This window comes from Oryza brachyantha, chromosome 9, assembly GCF_000231095.2.
Source record: "Oryza brachyantha chromosome 9, ObraRS2, whole genome shotgun sequence".
Lineage (NCBI taxonomy): Eukaryota > Viridiplantae > Streptophyta > Magnoliopsida > Poales > Poaceae > Oryza > Oryza brachyantha.
The window spans coordinates 8,979,587-9,002,535 of NC_023171.2; the positions used below are offsets into that span (position 1 = coordinate 8,979,587).

At 40.2% G+C, this 22,949-nt stretch overlaps 3 protein-coding genes and 3 non-coding genes across 6 annotated transcripts; all 6 read right to left on the bottom strand.

The window, feature by feature from the left end:
• Positions 1 to 88: 88 nt before the first annotated feature.
• On the bottom strand, positions 89 to 160 carry LOC121055414. The gene has a single exon (XR_005812541.1). It is a non-coding gene; the product is annotated as a small nucleolar RNA Z267 (small nucleolar RNA).
• Positions 161 to 284: 124 nt separating this feature from the next.
• LOC121055425 lies at positions 285 to 366 on the bottom strand. The gene has a single exon (XR_005812552.1). It is a non-coding gene; the product is annotated as a small nucleolar RNA snoR122 (small nucleolar RNA).
• An 88-nt stretch (positions 367 to 454) lies between these two features.
• Positions 455 to 555, bottom strand: LOC121055415. The gene has a single exon (XR_005812542.1). It is a non-coding gene; the product is annotated as a small nucleolar RNA R44/J54/Z268 family (small nucleolar RNA).
• Positions 556 to 1,777: 1,222 nt separating this feature from the next.
• Positions 1,778 to 5,276, bottom strand: LOC102703614 (O-fucosyltransferase 31-like). The gene is made up of 10 exons (XM_006661162.3): positions 5,096 to 5,276; positions 4,585 to 4,647; positions 4,430 to 4,511; positions 4,278 to 4,348; positions 4,092 to 4,180; positions 3,796 to 3,999; positions 3,225 to 3,480; positions 2,892 to 3,119; positions 2,621 to 2,818; positions 1,778 to 2,538 (listed from the first exon to the last, which is right to left on the bottom strand). Exons 1-10 carry the CDS (start codon positions 5,231 to 5,233, stop codon positions 2,329 to 2,331), a joined length of 1,539 nt encoding a protein of 512 aa, XP_006661225.3. The 5' UTR covers positions 5,234 to 5,276; the 3' UTR covers positions 1,778 to 2,328.
• A 3,456-nt stretch (positions 5,277 to 8,732) lies between these two features.
• LOC102711289 (calmodulin-like protein 2) lies at positions 8,733 to 9,257 on the bottom strand. Its single transcript, XM_006660554.2, has one exon. The coding sequence runs from the start codon at positions 9,255 to 9,257 to the stop codon at positions 8,733 to 8,735; it is 525 nt and encodes a 174-aa protein (XP_006660617.1).
• Positions 9,258 to 17,531: 8,274 nt separating this feature from the next.
• On the bottom strand, positions 17,532 to 18,499 carry LOC121055349. Its single transcript, XM_040527727.1, has 2 exons — positions 18,345 to 18,499; positions 17,532 to 18,203 (listed from the first exon to the last, which is right to left on the bottom strand). The coding sequence occupies exons 1-2, from the start codon at positions 18,409 to 18,411 to the stop codon at positions 18,001 to 18,003; spliced, it is 270 nt and encodes an 89-aa protein (XP_040383661.1). The 5' UTR covers positions 18,412 to 18,499; the 3' UTR covers positions 17,532 to 18,000.
• Between the last annotated feature and the right edge of the window lie 4,450 nt (positions 18,500 to 22,949).

Below are 22,949 nucleotides of genomic sequence, written 5' to 3' on the forward strand. Positions count from 1 at the left end.
AAACAATTAAATAGGGATTGCTACGATTGGTAACAAAATCCCTCAAATATAACAATAATGCATGGGTACAATAATGCATGGGTAATGCAAATGGCCTCAGATGTAAGATTATTTCACAGCGTGCTGCTCAAAGTATATTTAACACCATCATAGGCAATTTGCGCATATCAACAACTGCACATAAAAGGAAAAAACTGCAAAGAAAACGACTACAAAAAAACTACTAATTTAAATCAAAATTGCAAACGCACCTAAAACAAACAAGCGAAAAATACAGACTGAGCTGCCTCAGTGGTAGTGACAACATTTGTGAGATCGTCACGGAGAAATCCGATAATACGTGCATTTGTTTATGCATCACAGGCAGCCACATCAACATGAACAGCAGATTCACAAGTGCCGCGAAGAACAAAAAGAATCAAAACAGAGATGGATCTGAGATGAAGAAAGGCAAAAAGCATCAGAGAGATTCCCATTATAGACTTCAGTCGATCATTCCCATCCCAGAAACAGAGAGGGTGCTGATGTCCCTGTCTTGCTCTCATCACCTGCATGCTTCCTCCCATGGAAATCCCCCAAAAAAGAACCCATGATCCAGATCGACAGCCAGCCAAAAACGAGAGGTGCGGCGATTAAGAAATCAGAACAGAAATCCACCAAGAACGAGACAAGGGATAAACGAGAAGAAATCGGGACGAGAAAGATTACAAAGGCCACGGCGAGAACCATAGAATCTAATCGAAGGAGCTGATCGGTGCAGCTCGGCGGCGAGGACGATGGTGGGAGACCCCATTAGGGCGAAGTATTTATAGCTCCAGTGGGGGGTTGCTAGGGTTTTCTGGAAGTGGGCTTGCTGGGCCGAGACTCGGATCGGCACCCGGCCCATTTCGCAGCGGATCCAAATTTGCGTGAAATTCTTTTTGCGGGGAGTGGAATTACTTCAGGCGAACGGTGAAATTTGCTGAAATTTAGGGTTTTCCTTACTCTTTTGGCGGTATCAGGATTGCCGTGAAAACCCGAGGTTTGAAAAACTGACTTTGTTCTTTCGTACGGGATTACTGCAATAATCGTGAACCACGCGTGCTGTGTTCTACTCAATAGATTATTCAGTTTTTTTCTAAACAGTTAAAAAGTGCATTTTTTAAAAAAAATTATACATAGAAGTTTAAGGAAATTTTAAACTTTTTAATAACTAATTTCATCATCTATATTGTTAAACAGTTATAAAAAATCAGATAATTTTTTATTTTTTATCATCAAAAGAACACAGCCATCTTAGGGGTTGTTTAGATGGAGCTAAACTTTTTAGCCCTATGTCACATCTGATATTTGGACACTAATTTAAAGTATTAAATATAGACTAATCAAAAAACTAATTTCATACCTGAGAGCTAATCCACGAGACGATTTTTTTGGCCTAATTAATCCATAATTAGCAAATGTTTACTGTAGCATCACATAGGCTAATCATGGATTAATTAGGCTCATTAGATTCGTCTCGCAAATTAGTCCAAGATTATGCATGGGTTTTATTTATAGATTACGTTTACCCTTTATAATAACTGTCCAAACATCCAATATGACTAGGGACTAAAGTTTAGCCCCTACAAACAAACACCCCTTTAGTTTTTGGCTTGTGAGTTGTTCTAGTTTTTGGCCGTATGCATCTTAGTTATGCAATTGTATCATCTTAATACAATAAAAGCTTCCTTTATCTTAAAGAAAAAAGAACACAGCCATTGGAAACCTTGATTTCTGTTAATTATTCATCAGACGAATGGTGCAGAGGATACAACGATGTATACAGAGTAGGATTTATTTTGGGGATTGCGAAAGAGATGTTCATTCATGTTTCGTGCTTCCAGTCGAAGCAGAATTTGTGATCTCATCTCTTAATTGTCCACCACATGCCAAAAGGCTGTTTAACGTACTTTTATGCTATGATGAAAAATACATAAGTAGTACACATCTGAGTTTCCACTTTCCACTGTTCTACTAGAACATCTTAAAGATCCATGTTACTTACATCTGCAAGAATGTAGTATGAACTGGAGAAAAAAGATACAATATGCCAAATCAACATCAGTTTCAAAACTACAACCTTTACGACTGATGGATCTGTAACGAGGCCGAATTTCATCTAGGGTAACGTCAGCTGAATAAGCTACTGGTTCAACCAAAAATTCTGAGCCAACCTTATATCCAAAGAACCTTGTCGTACTGAAAAACTGACAATAAACCCCGTTGTGGCATTCACTTGTTGCCAAGCAAAAATCCTTTAGCTTCATGCACTGTAGAATCTAGTTCTTTGATGTGAGATTTAGCAGTTTACCCTTGGCACATACAGTCTGGAGCAGGGTAAGTATAGATAGATTGCTTTGGCTTCCTCAGCCTGATTTGCCCGTATCTACCCTTGTGCCCTGCTTGTACAGCTTCCTGAAATTCTGACCACTCCATGCTCTTGTTAACAAAGATGCGCCCAAGCAATGCCATGTTTGGCCTAATGGTCTTCAAATTCTCAAAGGTGCGGTGAGCCATCTAAAATTAAACAAATTCTTCTAGTCAGGACCAGTAACAAAAAGGAAGAAATCAAGGAATTGCAAAATCCAACTGAACTTACCAGTGCGTTGTGCATATTCCCAGGAGACGCAGAGATGAAAATGTCACTGTGCATGCTGATGTAGTAGTCAAGAGCTGCTAGTAAAGAAGCCTTGCCTTCAACATTGGCTAGTTCCTCTTCTGATGCAAGGCTCCTCTTGTCCTCCATTAGAGGAAAGAGTTTGCGCAAGCTCAAGATCCTGGCTTCCCCACCATATACCTTTATACATAATGTATGTCAGACCTTCCTACCACCACCAAAAAGAAGGGGTAAACAAATGGAAGCGCCAAACCTTGTGAGAGGCCAGATAGATTCGAGTTCTGCTGTCAAATCCAAGAGCTGCCAGTAACAGTCCAATCTCTTCTGGAGTCAATGGGCAGCGTCCCGTGTTCCGAAGCTCCACATCAGTTAGCTGTGAATTTAATACCCTCCCTTGCCAGATGACTTGCCTGTACTTAGCCAGAGCTAATCTCTCAGCTCTGCCACCACCAAAATCACAAGCAGAATGTGCAGCCATATCCTGAAAATTGTTGGTCTCTATGAGATGATCGAGCATGAATGTTTTAAAGAGGACAAAATGCACATACACCATACTGAAAATGTATTGGAAAAGTTATCCATTTACCTTGTCAAAACGGAGATGCAAGACTGCATATTTTCCGGCTTGGGTTGTGTCTTCTCCAACTTCTTGGATAAGTTCACCAGAGTGGCCCTGGACGGGAGATCTCAAGCGTTTCACAAGAGCCTCCCCAAGTGAGATAATGTGAGGCAGAAAAGCCAGAGCTTGGAAGTTAACTTTGCAACGCAGACGCTGAATATCCGCAGGCAAATCATCAAATGCAAGACGGTGAGAAAAGGGGGCAATGGCAGCAATACCATAGCTGGCAAGGAAATAGATGGTAGGGTAAGATGTCTGCTAAACAATTCACCATGTATTGACCAACTATTAAAAAAATTAAACAATGATACAATGCCATGTTAACACAGGTGAAGCTAGACGAGTAGCCATTGACCAGTTGACCCAGGCTAAATGTCATAGAAAATTTCGTAGTAACCCTAATACGACCAATATAACCATACAAAGATAATTGCAGGTCGTGACTTGAGGAATATATTTCAGAAAAGTCTAGAAAGCTGACTACATAACCAAGACACGTGACGAACAGAAAAACAACGAAAGTCATTTTTTCACAAACCTTTGAAGGATAGGACTGACATTCTCCAGATACCAACTTGCTGAGGCATGAAGAGGTGCATTTTTTATTCTTGTAGCACGAATGCCTGTACCATAGTACTCTCTTGTGCTCCAGGAAAACTCTTTTGGGAGAACTTTGACTATTGAAACTTCAGCTTTTAAGGTGTTGATAAAATGATCCACATCAAAAATTTCTGCAAAGGAGCTACAATAAAAAAGATACAATTAAACTATACTTCAAATTAAGCAGTGGAAGATAGAAATTAAAAAGATAGTGCTCAGAAACTCCGAAAGAACCTTGAATCTTTCCAGACAGGGTTTACTTCAAGATGTGGGATCACCAGGGTAGCATTCAGAACTTTAGCAACAGCAACTGCGTCACATATCTAAAGAGAAGAAAGGAAAGAACTGGATAATCAAAAGTCCCAAGGATGCTAATCATGTGTTCTATATCAGAGCATCAGCGCATAGAAAGTGGATTACCCCCATTCTCTGCTGGTTCAGTCCACCATCAAGAAATACTTGGATGTATCCAGTGGGTTCAGAGGGTACCCCTATAATTCATCAAATCAACTAATTGTTAATCCAATTTCTATTGCTGCAGCTGTGGGAGTCATGTCATTGCAGTAGGTTACCGTGAACACTTGATAACTTCAAGCATGGTTTCCAGCCTTGGTATGGTAATGGTGACCACAGCTCTCTCTTTTGCTCGTTTGACTGTACAAAATACAACCTATAGATGGGCTCCAACATAAATACTCCAGTTTTCAGCTGAGTTTTGTGTACTCACAATTGCTTGCCGTAAGGCTTCGTTCAGAAGGGTCTCGTGCATTGGCTTAGGAGCATTCCACTCCTGCAAAGAATTGACAAAATTCTAACTATTTAATACTCCAACTAAATAATAGATCACAGAATAATTCATTTAAAACATACTTTTCTGTAGCATACAATAACTTGGGGTTCAAACTAAAGAAAAAACGACAAAAGTAAGAAATCCAATACAGCTTCAATCCAGACGTTGCATTCATATACATCCTTCACGCCGCAAACTGATAAACCTAAAGAACAAACAAAATTCTCATGAATTTGAGACACCGGTTCTCCTCACATACACCACGACATAGCAACCTGTCAAAATGAAAGACAACATTTGCTAATCCCGAGCGACTGGAACCAACCAGCTACAAATCAAACCTATGAAGCAGTAGCTTAGACACCAACAAATTGAACTCCACAGCACATTGGCCCCAATCGAGCAGCGAGGGGAGGACAAGAGGGGAGGAGGAGGACAGGGGGCTCACCGAGAAGAGTGAGGGGAAGGCGCGGCCAAGCGGGGTGAAGATCGCGGGGAAGACGGCCGGCAGGAGCGCGACGGCCGCCGCGGCGGCGGCGAGCGCCGGGCCCCTCGCCAGCGGCGGCGAAGGCGACGGCCGCCGCATCTCCCCGGCTCAGGTGAGGAGGAGGAGAAGAGGAGGAGAAGCAGCCAGAAGCCCACCAAGCGAGGAGAGCCGAGCCGAAGGAATAAGTCCACTTGACGTCCCTCAACGATAAGTTGAGGGACCTTAAGTGGACTTATTCCCCGAGCCGAATAAGACGCTCAAATGGGTCGGAATGGGCTGTAGCAGTTAGGGCTTTATTCGGTTTGGGCCATGCTTCTCCTGGCCCAACTATGATCTGCCAAAGAAGATCCAGCCTTCTGTACGGCCACACTGGCCGAAGATTTCATAGGTTGACCTTGTCATCGCCACTTTGATTACGTCGACACTTCTTGGCAACAATATAAGAAAATATTTGAATGATCAACAGTAAGTCATGATGTTAGATAATTGAAGCCCAAACTACGAGGGGTCATTCATTTGGCTTTTTCAAAGAAAAAGTAAAAAGACATATTTACAAAGAAAAATAAATTATAAAAAAATCTTTTATATTTGTGTCCTTAGTGATATAAAATAAAAGTATAAAAAATAAAGTATGGTAGAGAAAATCCAAAATCAACACCAAATTGAATATTAAAAAATTTAAATTTTGGTTTAATAAGAAGAAAAAAAAGGCTGGAAGCATCACAAAATCAAATATAGGGGTCATCTTTTGTTTTAAAAAACAACATATTTATAAATAGAAAGAAAATAATTTGTGAATAATAAGTATTTCATATATGTGTTCATAGTAATCTAAAAACCAAAGCTAGAAAATAAACTACAATAAAAATCTTAAAATTAATTCTAGATTTAAGATTAAAAATTTAAATTTTGGCTTATGTGTATAAGTAAAAGCAATAGATCGAGGTGATATATGCAGGGCTCGGGGGGATCAATGATATATTTATAAATAGAAAATAATCTGTAAATAAAACCTTTATATATACATTATTAATGATCTAAAAGTAAAAAAACTAGAAAATAAACTACGATAAAGAATCCTTAAATCCTAAATTTAAAGTTAAATCCTTAAATCAACTTCAAATTTAAAGTTAAGAATTAAAATTTTGAAGCGAAAGCGAAAAGATGACGAATTGACATGTCGAAAGGCACCACCAGTACCCAGCATACAGTAGCATCAATGAAATTGAAGCGAAATCTTTGATTCATTACCCAGGGTTTGAAACTTCGACGATAACTGCTTGGGTATCACCGGTCATCAAACATACGGATGTGGTACGATGCGTGAAATCGCTCAATGAGCTGGCCATATTATGATATTTAAACTAAAATATATTTTTCAGCAAATTCTAGTTGAATTTTACTGGTTTTGTCGATTAGGCGTAGTGCTGAGCTGGTAATATCTTACTGTACCTGAAAAGGCCAAACGATCACGACTCTCAAGTGGTTCGACCACATATCTTAGTGTCTCCTCTAGCTTTGTCCATGTTCTATCTTCTTGAATTAGTACCTCCAAAATAAGGTGATTGTTTGGTCTTTTTATAGAAAAGCAAAATAATATATTTGTAAATACAAAATAATTTGTAAATAAATACTATATATATGTGTGTTCTTAGTGATCTAAGAGCTAAGAATGAAAATAAATTTCGGTAAAAAAACTCTAAATTTAATTGAAAACTTAAATTTTGGCTTATAAGCATAAACAAAAGCGAAAAGATGGGGATGAAAGATTTCATGTTTCTTTTGGATTGAAGGATTTTTAGAAGAAAAATAAAGCAGTTAAACCCAAATGAATATTTCAGTAATTAATATAAGACTCAATTGGTTTGATGGAATGCTTCAAAGGAAATGTATAGGGTAGGGATGGCAACGGGTATATACCCGTCGGGTATCTAGAGAACCTTATCAACCCTGAAACAATGTAATGCTCACACCCGTCTCATTAGCGGTCGCAGGTATAAATTTCCCCGTCCCCGTCCTCCGACCAGGTAAAACAAGCCCGACGGGTAACCCGTACCCGAGTATACGCCTGATTGAGAGGGGGAGACGCCAGAGGTGGGAGGCAGAGAGGAGGGCATGCGGAGGGTGAGCGCGAGCGCGAGTAGGGCGACGCGTGGGGCGGCAGCGACGGCGTCGTGCACGAGTGCGTGGCGTCGACAACGTGCGCAAGACCACAAGCACGTGTGCGGCGGTGCATGGGGTGGCGGCAACGACGGCGTGCGCGAGTGCGACTGCGTGCGTAAGACCGCGAGCAGGAATACGGCGACAGAATGAGGGATGGGGTGGGGGAGTTGTCCGCACATAGTGCATAGGGATCTAGGGTTAGCATTTCTTTTATATGAGTTTAACTGGGCTTGGGCCAATATACGCTAACTGGGCCTATTTTGATATACACATGAATATCAATAACACTATAGCGGGTTTCTAAACGGGTAACGGGGATGGGTATATATAGAACGTCTTCGTACCTGTTATACCCGCTGGGGATGGATTCCCGCTGGGGATGGATTCTTACCTATTCTGATACCCGCGGAGAGAATATGATCCTATACCCATCCCCTAATAAAGTAAATACCTATCGGTTATCGACACCCGTTGCCATCCCTAGTACAGTGATAGAAAAAATTCCTCTGTATTTCGAAGGAATTCTCGCACGAGGTCTCTAACCTCATGTTCCAAATCCACTACTTAAACTTTGCCATGCACATTCTCTCTTAAAATCTACGTTGTTTGTCTAACAAACAGCACGTCTAAAATTTGCCCAGTTTTTCCCATGATGCAACCTACAAATGTTTCCATGATCCTGTAGTTTCATTTCCTTTTTCTTGAAGTTAAAAATATATCTAGATTTTTATTATAGTTATTTCACGGTATATGCGATAAAATTAGCGACAATAATGTTAAAAATATACTTTAAAAATGTAAGATGATTAATGTATATAATAATTTTTTTATAAAAAATATACACAGTTTGTTTATCAGTTCAGAAAACGTGAATAATCATATAGCCATAGATGATAGTCCATAGTATTTCAATCCTGTGTTTTCCTATTTCTGTAGCGTCAAGCCGTCAATTTTTATAGACAATGGTCAAGCCGTCAAGTAAGCATAGATGGGACTAAAAATCACTACACGCAAACTAAAATCTATAGTAGTTTATTGATCGGACAAACGATTTTCATAGTCTTAAATCAAACAGAACGAAAATTGTGTACTTTGTTTCTTGCTATGTTTTACTAGATTGGGGAATGAAAATTTGTTTGATTTGGTTTAGAGAGGCAGGTTGAGTAATTTAATTCAAAGAAAACACTCAACGCACAAAAAAAAAACTGACATTTGAATTCGATTTCCATTAATTCAAATTCAAGTAAAAAAATGGCAGGGAATCCAGTCAATTCCAGAGATCCAAACAGCTCCTAATCTGTAGTAGTTAATATTACAAAGAATCGAATTGAATATTCATATGGTTCGGCTCAGCTGATGTCAAGAACATATATAAGAACAGAATGAAAGAACGAAGAACTAGCGGAGAGCTAGACGCCATGGAACCCTGGATTCCCTAGGCTGTCACTGTCTTCTCCATGAAGCTGAGGAACTCGCGGAAGTCGATCCTGCCGTCCTTGTCCGCGTCGTAGGCGCTGATCATGCGCTGGCAGTCCTCCGCGCCGGCGCCGGAGGCGAACCCGAGCGACCTGAGCACGCTCCCGAGCTCGCCGGCGTCGATGAACCCGTCGCCGTTGCGGTCGAAGACGCGAAACGCGACCGCGGCCTCCTCCACGGTCGCCTCCTCCTCCTCGAACAGCGCGGCCGCCTCATCGAACCCCACCGACTCCTCCGCGGCCGCGCCCATCAGGGCAAGAACCGCGTCCAGGTCGACCTCCGCCGCCGCCGCGCCAGCCCTCTCCTCGGTCGGTGCAGCGGCGCGGTGCGGAGGGGAGGAGCGCGACGCAGAGGTGGAGGACGACGACGACTTGATGAAGGCGGAGAGCCAGAGGAAGGCGACGTTGATGGAGATGGTCAGCACGGCGTGCGCCAGGGAGAACTGGAACGAGGTGGACGTGCTCGGAGCCGACGCTGCCTCCATGGACAAAATCAAACAATCGATCCCCCTTTTGCTTCTCCTGATCTCTTCGAGAAAGCGAGAGCGAGAGAGAGAGAGAGAGACTCTTGCGCCGCTCCGCGTATGGAGTTCGGTGTTCGTTCGGTTCGCCGGTTTGGCGGGCTCAGCGGCGGGGACGGGATATATAGCTCGGCGCGTGGCGAGGCGAGGCGAAGGCGGGAGGGAGATCCGGGAGGGTTCGAGGAAGGAGGCGGGCGCGTGGAGAAGAAAACGAAAAGGAAAGGGAAATTTTATGGCGGTCGCGGGGAAGTAGGAACGAAATGAACAGTCGTGGTCGCGGGTGCGGAACGACGTGGGAACGGCCGGACGAGTGGATGCGAACGGGCGGGAGGGGGGGGGGGGGGGGGGGCGCGGGGTTCGAGGGAGCTTCGCCCGCGATCGCGCGGGGGGTTGGGGAGACGTGGTGGGAGGAGGAAGTGGACGGCGACGTCGCGCGCACGCAGCGGCCGGGGCGGGCGGGCGGGCGCGGTCGCGTTGCGAGTCGAGTTGGAATTCGTCGAAACGAGGCTGCTTCTCCTTTTTGTGTTGGTTTTTGGTGGGTTTTTTTGTGTGTCGTTTGCGCGACCGCGCCGATGTCTCCGTCTCGTTTTCGCATTTCGTTCTCTCGGTTGATTTCGAGGTGGGACGTGTGGTGGGATCCGGTGGACGGGCGCGAGGTGGTGGTTGGATGGTCGAGTGGTTGACTGAATTTGCGTGGTGAGAATTTGGGGTCATGGGGGTGGACTGAGCGAGGGGGGGGGGGGGGGGGGGGGGCTGGGGCTATAGGGGCCGATATTTCTGTTTCCGCAGGCTAGCAAGGCATTGATGGAAGACTTAGCATTTTCGGAATGAGATACTTTGCATTTGAGAATAAAATACGCGATACATTGATTTGCATTAGTCTATATTTTTAGACGTCTAATCTCCATCAAACAGCGAAAAACGAACGCTACAATACCGTGCTACAGTGTAAATAATGGAATACATTAAACCGACACGTTGTTAGGACACTGTTGCTAGAGTGTTCTATGCAAATCCATGTAGCAGAACTGTAGAGGACACCCTTTACTTTCAAGCTTTCAGCAAGACTTGTCTTTTAGGCTTCCAGCTTACTTTAAAATTTATTTGAATGAATAAAAAAATTCAAAGGAATTTTGTAAATAGAGAACAAAGGATTTATTTGTAAACTTCTATGGAAGTTTGGGAACAATTCCAAATTGAATTTTGTGGATTTCACGGAAGTGTAGAAGTTAAAATTTTATTTGGAAGAGAGAAAGATAAAAGGATGTGGACCCGCAAGAATTTTTTGAATAGAAACTAGTTTATGAAGTAAAATCTTTTAAAAGAATAAAGTCCTTTAACCTAAATAAATATTGAACAAAAATCAAGGAAAGCTACATTTAAATTTTGCAAAAAAAATCTTCTGAAATTTTGAGAAATTTGAGTCCATTCGATATGAAATCCAATTATGTTTATACATAGTAATATCTATATCTCTAGATATTAAATTCAAAGTTGTATATTAACTTTAACTCTACATGAATTGTGTAGCTCCCTATAAAAATTGCGCAGAACACTCTCCTGGTTTACCCTAGTTGCTTAAACACGGTTTTACATATCATTAGTTGTAAGGCCATCCTCTGTAAGTTTCATGGACACGATTACCTACAGTGACATGTCATCTAAAAAGTTTAAAACTAGTAGAAAACACCCATCTCTCCTTTATCTATTATTGTTTACTATGTGACACATTCTAGGTAGTAGTGCATAGAAGGTTTCATCTTCACGAAATTTATTTCATCTCTCTCTTCATTAATACTTTGCCACATCATCACAAATGTCTACATGACACCTTATTTAATTATTGTCCATGAAACTTTCATTAAGATTGACATAAGCTAAACGATATGTCTATATTATGTGGTAAATACCAAAATGTTGACAAGAATTGATCCTACACGTAAAGAAAAGTACCATAAAGAGGAATTACATGCGGAAGAAGATGAGGAAATGAGGAGTTATTTCAGTGGAGATAATTCTATGCCTGATGTTAGAAACTTTCGCCGCATTTGTAATCTTCAAACGTCTTGGCCGTAGTCACGCGTTCAACAAATCCATTCACTCATTTGCCGTTCTTCATCATGCTAAACAACCTCACGGTAGGTATTACTATAGTCTCTTCTTCCCCAAGACAAAAGAAAAAAAAAAGCTACTACATCTGAGTTTTTCGTGCATATTTTTTTCCTTTTATTTTTTTTTTGCCATGGCTTCGTCACGTCTCCATCAACAATTAATCGAACACCATGACCAGTCAGCCCCGACTGCTTATATGGTCCTAACAAAACACTAACCAGTACTATTATTAAAACACAATTTGGATTGCCCGGATGATCAACTGATGTAGATTGGTCGCCTGATGAGAATTTGACCGCAGCCACATATTCTCAGCTGATGCAGCATGGTGCCTGGGTCAGTTTAACACTTGTTTTATTTCCGTTGAAAATTTCAAAAATAAAAACAAACTATAGAAACTATCGTAAGTAAAGGCATCTGGAAAAACGAAAATCACAATCCAAATCAAAGACCGGCGTACAATGGGCCTAACCTGAATAGCGTAGTGGCCCATCATCCGAAGAGCCGTTCAGATACGACGTAGGCCCATTTTATTTCGGCCCAGTTTACGGCGGCCCGTTGACCGTTGTTGTTGGGCCAGAATTGGGCTCCAATTTAGGTACGGGCTACATAGTTGGCCCGGAACGGTGGCAATGTCAGATTGGGCCATAACGGGAACGTGGATACTACGTGTGGGCCGTGTGGCCCATATATAGTGGGTGATCTTTTTCTTTTCTTCTCTTCGCGTCGTTGGCCATGTATGCGAGCACACCATATGTAATATAGCTACAATACGTTTTAAAGGAATGCTAGATTAAATATTTTAAAATTTAAATATTAGTTAAAAAACAAAATCATCGATCATGCCAGAATGATGTTGCTGGATTTATCGTTAAACAAACTACCAACATGCGAATCTTTTTTATTTAAATGATTTATTTTTCATAAGTATTATATTATGAGTCAAAAATAATAATCCGTCTATTACAAAATATAATCATTTAGAAGATTAAATTTTTTTACAATAATATAAACATTTAAGTACTCATTTTTATGATTTTAATTATTCTAATGATTCCAGATCCTATTAGATACTTAGAAAAAGAATCTAATCAATTCAAAATTCAAAAACTAACCACCGAGGTGACTAAAAGAAATATTTTAATATATTCTTAGTGTATACTAAATAATATAGAAAAATTATGTTTTAAAATGAATATAGTATTATGAAGACTACATTGAGATCTAATTATAACTATACTTAAGAATGGGACAGTAGTTACACTACTGAGTGGAACACAGTAGTAGGCAGATGAGATGACTGGAAGCCAAGAAAATATCCATTCGTGTGGTCACGGTGTCAACAAATTAACATGTCTACTGCATAGTTTAACTGCTTAAGGGCAGCCTGTGACCGGCCAATGGCTATGGGTATGTACCAAACATACATAATTTAATACTCCTCCGTATACAAAGATTTTATTTGTAGCTCAGTTTACATATACGTATACAAAGCTATAAAACAAAAATTTTCCTTTCTTTTTTGAACCTCGGTTTAATAGTCCTGTACCTTTTCCAACTGCAATGTATTTATCTCCTAGTTTACCAAACTTAGTTTTTTGAGACAAATAGCAGAAGCTAAAAATAAAGTCTTTTTAGGATTGACTAATAAGGTTTAATTCTTGCTTAGGTTATTTAATATTCTATAAGCAATGAATAAAAAGTCATTTGATGAGGATTAGGAAAAGTTAGTTTTCAGTTTCAAATGTATTTTTGGATCTAGCTTATTAAAATATGAATAAGAATCTAGAATTCTGGACCATATATATATATATATATGGAAGAGCGGAGATTCTGAAAAAAAAAGAGAAAAAACTGTCCTAAACTCTCTAAAGAGACACCTCTAGTCATCTTTTCGGTTTTTATTAAAAAATAATATATTTATTAATAGAAAATAATTTGTCAATAAAACTGAGGTATCCTTAGCGACGTAAAGTAAATACTGAAAAATAAATTATGACGAGAAAACTCCAGAAATCGACTGTAAATTTAAGATTAAAAAATTAAATTTTATATTATAAACATTAGCGAAAAGATACGTGCTCATTTTTTTGAGTTGACACACGTTCATATCCGAGACAACGAGACATCTTATGCTATGTCCCTCCTACGTGACAATACACGACGACGACCTGCGACATCGCGACGAAAACATGCGCACAGGCTTTCTGAATTCTTGATCAGATCAGGCCCCCCAACTTGCGCTGCCCTGTCTGCTTGTTTCGTCGCGGCGTGATCGATCAAGACTTCCGAATCGCTAAGCTAGCTAACGGCATGTGCATCGTGCCGTAGTACTACGCGCGCGACTCGTGTACGTCAAACTGTCAACGAGATCATGATGATGAGGAGGAGATAAAAGTACATGCTGTGCACAAAGTTAGCTTGATTCGTGAAAGAGCATGTAGCCTAATGATTGGACGTTAGTTCATCTTCATAGAAGTATTTCTATGAATTTCAGATTTGGGTGAGGCTAAGTCCTCAAAGTTCTCAAAATAAGCTGCATATATCTGAGTGGATATAGAGGTCGGGTAAAAATACCCTTCTCTGAAAAAAATAAAAAAAACTTATCCAACATTTCTAAACTGCAACTCACCTTTTTTTTTTCAAAAAAAAAGTAAACTACAAACTGACGAGTCAAACGTTTGACCGATTGGTACAAACATCCGGGACCCACACCTTGGAAGGACTTGAAGAGCATCTCTTATTCTGCATTGTTTAATTAGGTTTCAGACAAGTTGATCCATCATCCATCCAATGGTTTGTGCACATGTACCAAACTTCCTTATGCAAGGGGATACAATCATCAATTCGTTTTCTTCTTTCTACTCATTACCCTTTTTGGGGCTGCTAGTTAGGCAATGCAATGACGAAAAGGTTGAGCTAAACCCTAAAGGTCTTATGATGATGCAAAAAATCATGTAATTGTAGTGATCCGAGTAACATATGAAGAACCTAAGTTTAAATATTCATATGAGCGAATTTCGTGCTAAGTTTCTAATTAAATCTCTATAGAAACGAATTTTATCGATGGCTAATAGCTAATACGTCAAACAAATTATTGTTTGTAAATTAATATGATTTATTGTTAAACATTTTATATTTATATTCTTAATGATTTAAAAGACAGCGCTGTAAAATAAATTACGATTAAAAATCCTAAATTATTTTTAAAATTAACTTTTAGAATTTAAATTTTAGCAGCGACCCATACGTGGTTTTTCCTTTTCTTTTTTTATTACTTTGGGGAACCGTGGCTTCATCTCCATGCAAATCTCTCAAAGCTGACCTAATCAAGCCAAGGGTTTACAAAAGGTTCCTTTCTCCGGTTTGGCAAATGACATCGCCGTGGACCATTTGGGTTTTCTTTCTGCTAGCTAGCTGCTCGCCTGCTCCAGTGCATGCAAGCCTGCGTCGTCGAATGGACGCATCACGAGGTCGGCATGTCCCAACCGATCAGAACAATCTACTATGAACAATTAGCTCGCTGCTAGATCCATTTGCTTTTGCTTGCTGGTGGAAGGTCACTCAACTCACACTTTTCTGCAGCTTGGAGCAGGAGTCGGAAAAAAAAAAGGATGGAGTCATGGAGATCCGATCAGCGTATGGGTCCAATAGATTGTTATGTGAATAAGAGGTGTAGCCAGAAATTTTTAGTTGCGTTGTCCTAGGGCACAAATCGATATCACATATTAAAATTTTTAAACATCATAAATCACAAATACAAGTTCAATTTTAATTAAAATCTAATATAAATATAAAAACAATATAGAGGCAGGGACGGATCTAGCATGAAAATGGTAAGGCCAAGCTCCCCATAAAGTCATTGGAGCTCACACAAAAATCGTTTTAAAATTTTATGACAAAGATCGATGGAAAAGAGAGCTAATACTTTATCTAACTTATTCAGATTCCTCTAAATTCATTGGCTAGATCCATCACTGTATAGAGGAGTTATTTGTGGACAAAAATCAAGAATAGTAACTGGCCCACCTAAACTACCCTAGCCATGCTTTTGCTGCGGATGGTGAGCAAGCAAGATGACCTTTTATCTTATGGTTAATTTTAGTATTAAGTATTAAAACTTAAAAATGGATTTTTTACTCTTTTTAAAGAAATTTAAAGTTCTTTTAATGAAATGTCATGTTTATTAACTCGTTCCGGAAGCACGCCGATGAAAAACAAGCTAGTAGCTCACCCAAAAACAGAATTGAACGCTAAGCAACAGGCAAAACTCAAGTTGGTGCAGCTCACAATCAGACTAGTAGAATTGAGCTAGGAGTTCACGCTCGCAGCTAGTCCGATGAGTTGACCCTGATAGATGGCCAGATGTATGCATATATATATTTAAGTGATCGATGCTCATATATTCATATATGGTGTTGTGATGGGCAAGCAAGGATTTTGGTATCCCCAGTTGTCAGCATGATTGGTGCTCGAAAAGACCACAGTATATTCAGTGAGATGAAGCACCTAGGATCAGGTGATGACACAATGAAATCAAACTAAGGGAAGCTCTAGGATCTAGATTAAGCGTCTCTTTGGAGCACCGAGATTTAATGTAATTTTTATAGAAAACAGTTGGGTTCCTCTAATTTTTGTTTGAAAATTCTCCAAACTGAAGAGTCCTTAAACAATGATTTTCCCCCTTGTTCCTGTTAAAATTAAATTATTAAAGATTAAAATATTAATTAAACCAAAATTTTAAACGGTGTCATGACCAATCTCGTGTAAAGACTGCCGAAATTCATGATGATCCTTACATTACTTTCAGAATTCAGAGGGGCCTATATTAACCGGTGGATTAGTTTTCATAACGTTGCTTGCAACCAACGATGACAGGGAAGCTTGGCATCACAAATGCAATGTTAAAGTCGCCGACAGTGCATGCCAAAACTTGTCAGAAAGTTCCGAACAGTATTGTGTTTCATTGACTTTGGAGATGACTTTTTTTTTTGAAAGATTGAATGGAGATGATTTGATACCAGGGTTCTGGCTACCTAAAGGTCTGAAATCCTGCTAATTTCTTCTGTATTTGGAGATCGAGGACCGAGACAATATTTGACTCCCATTTCGTTTGAATTTGGTTCAAATTTGCTCAGGTTTCGTCTGAATTTGTTTTAGACTCGTCCATTTCAGTGGAGCTTTTTTTGGCAATCGGAGCCCAGAACCTGCTTCAGTATTTAGAATTAATTGATTTCAATGGTACTTTTCAGCTGGTTCTTGTTTAACTAGCTGAATCAATCCATCAAGCCATATTGGCGCTGGTTCACTCTAAATGGTGTTCTTGATTTCATATGCACAAATCCCATACAGTTCATGGATAATCTTGGGCTATAGGAATCAATTGACTTCACAGAAGATAATAACTCAGCGACAAAACACACACTGTTATCCAACAATGACTAGGCCTACTAATGAATTGGATGGAAATGGGTTAAATGGATTGGTTTTAATTTAGACTGTGTTTGGTTGGATGCAAATGGATTGTAACTTTAAATGGTCTGGATTGAATTGGGTTATAGAGACAAATGGATTGGTATGGACTGAATTTGGTTAGGTTATTTTAGGTTCTAAATGGATTTAACCCGTGGAGGGTAAATTGATTCTTTAATTGGATAGCTAATGGATAAGATAATAGACATACGTGGGGCCCACATGTAGAAATCGACCAAAATTTGCACAAAGTTGCTTTTATACATAACAGATCATCCCACTAAACTTCAGTCAAATTTAATAAACTTTTATAGTGTGAACGTGAGTTTTAAAATTTTAAGTCCGAGTTTATACATATCAAATGATGTATCCATTTTGCAAGGGTGGGTTGAATCCATTTTAACCAAATGGGTTGGTGCGGGTTGGGCTAAAATTAAAGTTTGATTGGTTTGGATTGGATCCCAATAAAGAATAATTGGTGCGGGTTGGTTTGATAGACTAATTAGCAAAGAAATGGATTGAAGCGGATTTGGATTGGATTACAATCCAATGGCAGGCTTAACAATGACATATTAGCTGAAGGTTTTATTGCTACAATGGGGACGAACGCAGGACACATGATCACATCAATATTCGACAACGCACACGCACATGTTCTAGATAAGTATACATTTGATTTTTCCAAATTAAACAAAACTTGTTCAGAATCAAATTAATCAACGTCACACAAGAACCACACACATGACAGTCAAGCACACAGGTCTAGCTAGATCTAATTCAATATTCGGCTGGAGTACACGCAATGCATACCGTACATGTACGTATATACGCGTACAGTACGGTCGCTGCATACAGCATGGCCCAAGGAGGAGAACGCCCTTTTAACTTTTTTTTTCGATCATTTCCTCTTCCTCTACTACTACGGACGTGCGCGCATGTATTTCCGTATTTATACGCCGTATTTACCAGGTATATTATATGTATATATATATATATATATATATATATATATATATATATATATATATATATTAGTATATATAGTGTATGTGTACGCGGAGGAGACGTCGCCGGCTGACCGGGGTGGGGTAGATGGACGGACGACGGGTGCGGTGGTCGGCGGTCAGTGGGCCGGCGGCGAGTTAGGGTCCGTCGGCGGGAGCACGCCGCCGCGGGGGTTGGTGTTGGGCTTGGGGTCCGAGTAGTCCGCCACCGTCGACACCATCCCGGAGCCGGCGCCGGCGCCGGCGAGGGGCGTGCGCCACCGCCCGTAGCGGCGCACGGGCTTCAGCAGCTGCACGTTCCTCCCTTCCACCACCACCGCCCCTGCATCGACCACACCACGCGTACACGAAAAAAATTGCAAAAAATGACACTCCCATCGTGGTGGCGAAATCATCAAGGAATCGATTGAACAACACATGCAGCGAAGGAGGACTGGGTGGAGCTAGCAGCGTACGTACGTACCTTGAGAGAAGGAGAGGGCGAGGAGGGCGGCGAGGAGGAGGAGAGGGAGCAGCCTCGGGTTCGCCATTGGCGCGTGTGGAGTTTAGAGAGAGAGAGAGAGGAAGAGATAAGAGAAGGGAGGAATAATGGAAATGGAATGGGATCGAGAGAGGGAGGGAGGGAGGGAGAAGGTGGTGGTTTCCGTGGGCTTTAAACGAGGCTTTTGGAGGCTTCGAAGGCGCCGGAGTTGGCGCTTGCGTTGCGTGCCTGGCCTGCCTAATTTAACGTGCCACTCCTCACAGCCGCTGCTAACTGGCCCCACCAAACGATGATATTTTTTCTAGAGGGGAAGAAATAAAAAAATGCATATAGCCTTCCTAAATGTGTGTGTGTGAGAGAGAGAGTTAAATGCGAAACTCTCGTTCGAGTGGTCTCCGATGTTATATTGCTTTTATAGGCCGTACTTTTTCTTTCACGGTGAAAAGAGACTTCAAGGTAACCTTAATTTTTCATGTCAACCCCTATCATTTTTTATTTTAGTCCTTACAATTACATATAGTTTACACGCAAATCTAAGATTTTATAATTAAATCTAAAATATATATAAATCTACTCATCGTCATTGGGTGACAATATCTCTATACATTAGTTTCTATCGCTCGCTAGTGCCACTGTGGCCCTTTGATGTACTATTCTCTCTTATCATAAGTTTCAAACTATTGCTCTATTGTGTACATAGTTAGAAAATTGAAAAGGACCGACGATTAAAAAAAAAACCGGAACTGACAATCTTGGTGGCTCGGTTCTACTTAAAGACTGTCCCTATAATCGAACAAGTGAACTGACCGATTTTTTTAACTGGTTGGTTTTCGGTGAACCAGTTTAGAATCAAACCACTTTTTTAATTTTTCCTATGAAAGTACATTATAAATTTATTAGGTTACCGTATTGTAATTATGTTTTGATGTTGTGGCTATGTAACAATATATGTTGGTTTATTTATATATATTTTACTAATTTGTAATGGTTGTATATTAAAAATAATATAAATAAATAAATAAATAAATAGCCAACGGTTTGACCGGTGACCAGTGGTTTGGTTAGTGAACCGATGGCCAGATTGGGTCAACCCCTGGTCCGATTTTTTTCACTAATGTGTTATGGATGTGTATGAGCGATGAGGTATGCTGTCAGTCGATCATGTACTTATTTGCTCATGCGTTGATAGCTAGGCCCTTTGTCACGAGAGGGAGAGCAGAGACAGGACCCTAACACATAGCGTCGGACAAAATTGGTACTTCAACAAAACATAATGACTTCCAACATATAAAGAAAAGACTACAATGATAGGGTCAAATATACGAAGATGAGTAACTCTACCATGGAAAATCATAGAAATAAATCTTATTAACAGCAAATTGCAACACACCTATGAATTTCCCACCCAATTTTGACTCCAGTCAAATTTGTCTAAATTTTAACATCACCAAATTTCGGCAGAATCAACCCAACCCAACCAAACCCTTCGCTCCCTCTCCCAGCAAAAAATATTAGTCCAGTGGGCGGTGGCCTAATCTTCCAAAACCATTTCCAGATGCCGGATTTAGCCCACAAACCGTGTTCACTTAGACGCATGCAAGGCTTCTTTTCCATCAACAACCACAAGATAATTATGTGACCCAATCAAAACATGCATTCAGGGTCATATTTGGGCTTGAACATTGCATTCGGCCTTCACTGTTACGGGCCACATCTTCAGATTTCAATTTGTGAGCGTACGTGGGAGCCTACCCGGCTAATAACTATTATCTGGTACCAAAACAGCTTTTGTTTCAGATAAGATGGTCTTATAAATAGGAAGGTCTAAGATCACTTGTAGGTTTTTTCTTAAAAAGGACGAGAAATGAGAAAGGCTAAATCAACTTATATTTGAAATCAAATGGTCTAATTTTGTTGTCTGCCGTCGTCTTCTCCCCCCTCGCAGAACATGTAAAACCGAGCTGAAAATTTAAATGGGGTTGTACAATTGCACTACATTACGAGCTAGTAGTGTTTTCCAGTTCTTCACATTGTCTTTGATGCCACACCCAATTTCTCCTGCTTTCTTGTGTTTTTATCATCCTTTGAGCTAACTAAGAAAAAACAGTTAGTTAAATGAGTATTCACCATGTCTGCATTCGTCACAGGTGTGTGCTGCATGGTGTACTCCCTCCGTTTCTTATGGGTGTTTTCATAAACCAAATTTTTTAAAGTTTAATCAAGTCTATAAAAAAATATAGTACCATTTTCAACACCGAATAATTTATTATAAAATATAAACATAATGAAAATAATTTGGTGCCGTAGTGATAAAAAACACAGTATGTATTGACTTTGGATAAAACTAAATCACATTACATTCTAAAACGGAGCAACATACACTGTGAAGCGATCTGTTTGTTAGATCCTCTCTCCTTTTGGTGGCTCGGATGACCATCAGACACCAAGGTGTAGCAGCCAAAGTTCACGTTTTCGACGGAAACCAGTTGAAAACCATAAAATTTCGAGGTTACAAGTTACAACGAGGAGGAAAGCAGATCCCAAGGATAAAATTTGAATACTTTACAAGAAATTCAATTTTGAAACAGTAAATTCGAAGAGGATTGCTTGGATATTTTTTCGAAATTAGGTGAAAACCGTTGTAATGCCCGGGGGGGGGGGGGGGGGGGGGGGCGATCAGGATCTAGCCGTCCATCAGATACTTAAATCCTGGTATCAGCTTCAGTGTGTGTATGCATTGGTACTGTGGGCGGTGGGCTCGTAGTTAGACAAGTGGATTAGGTAAGTGTACTCATCAACTAATTAAAAGGCTCGAGAAGTCTATGCCACCGAAAGACGTTTTCAATGGTAACTTAGGATGAACATAAATTGTCACTTGCTATTTATATATTTATTGTATCATATTATATTGTATATGATAGTACTATTCTCTCCATAAATTTAAGGTAGCACACTCTACACCAAGATAAAAACAATGTCTTTGTTTTGTCCGTTTAATCCTCCTCTTATCTTATTTTTCACATATTGTATTATTATTCACATACATTGATCCATCTCTCTCGTCTCATCCCTCGTAGAGTAGTACGTGGTTGGCAAGGCTATGCTCCTATCAGGGCTGGGGGGGGGTTGCCTAGAGGTGCAGCCCTTCGGGCCTCAATTCCTAGGGGCCCTTAACCCCATAGGTCTATGGGTCGAGATCAGATACGCGATCAGGGACGTCGGTGTCGTCTCATCTTTGTCTCTGTGATTACGACTTCGCCAGTTCGCCAATCGGGTCCAGCCGGCGGCGGCGTCGCGTCGACGATCACTCTATCAGAGCAAGTTTCAATAGTATAGCCAACTGTTGGCTCTAACTTGTCTATAGCCAACTTAATAGTCAATTCATACAATAGCATAGACTACATAACTAATATCCGGTCCTACTTGTCATATACACGTGAGTTTTGGAGTTCGTGCTGTATTTGGCTACAAATAGTAGCCCGCTGCCATTCTCTTTCCTCTTATCTTATTAAAATATGCTTACAATCGAAAGACTGATATTGTACCTGCTCTCAGGGGCGGCGGCTACGGTCGACCAGTCAACGACGAGTACGCTGCACACCTGCACGCACGCCGCACGCATCCTGCCGTCCTGGAGTCTGAATGTCTGATCGGCTGATCCTCATCTCTGAATCTCTCATCTCTCGAGTCTGAATGTCTGATCCTCCGGCCGGCGGCAAGGTAAATAAATACCAACAGTGCAGTAGACAGTAGTGCTAACTAGTTAGTACATAACTAATGTCTACTAACTATTGGTTAATTTCATACTTTGATTATTTGATAGATTGTCAGATTGATATAACATAAGTACAGTACAGAACAGTTGCGCTGCATAGAATGGAAGACTTCATCTTCTTCAATTCCAATAGGTAAGATTTAAATTTAGATGTGTAATTTTATAGTATAATTTATATAAGTTAAACCAGGCACTATTATAAATTATTGATGTTAATTGTTTTTGCAATTGTCAGGCCATGTCGAGAAGGTATGTCTGTGATGGAGATATTTGAATTTGTCATTGATGGAGATTGTTACCCTAATATTTCTGTTGCTTATCGGCTCTTATTTACCGTGCCCGTGACTGTGGCATCTGCAAGCTTTTCAAAATTGAAATTATTGAAGAACTATTTGAGATCTTCAATGTCCTAAGAAAGGTTAAATGGTTTGGCATCTTTATGCATTGAGAAGAAACTATTGGATAAAATTGATACTAATACAATTATCAATGACTTCGTATCCAGAAACGTTAGAAGAAATTTTTGAGGTAACATATACCATATTTTCTATATACATATTATTTCTAAATGTAATTTAATTTTTTACGGCAATAATTCATACGTTCATATATATATGTGTGTATATATTTCTATTAACTATTATTATATAGTATAATATAGTTTCGCACCGAGCCCCTAAAAAGTTAGGACCGGCACTGGCTCCTGTAGTCATCTCTCTATCATTGCAGCCGATGCGCTGCTCCGCCCCCTCTCTCTAGCCCTTCCCAAAATGAGATACACTGCTACTTGTTTCACCCTGTCTCTCCCCGCG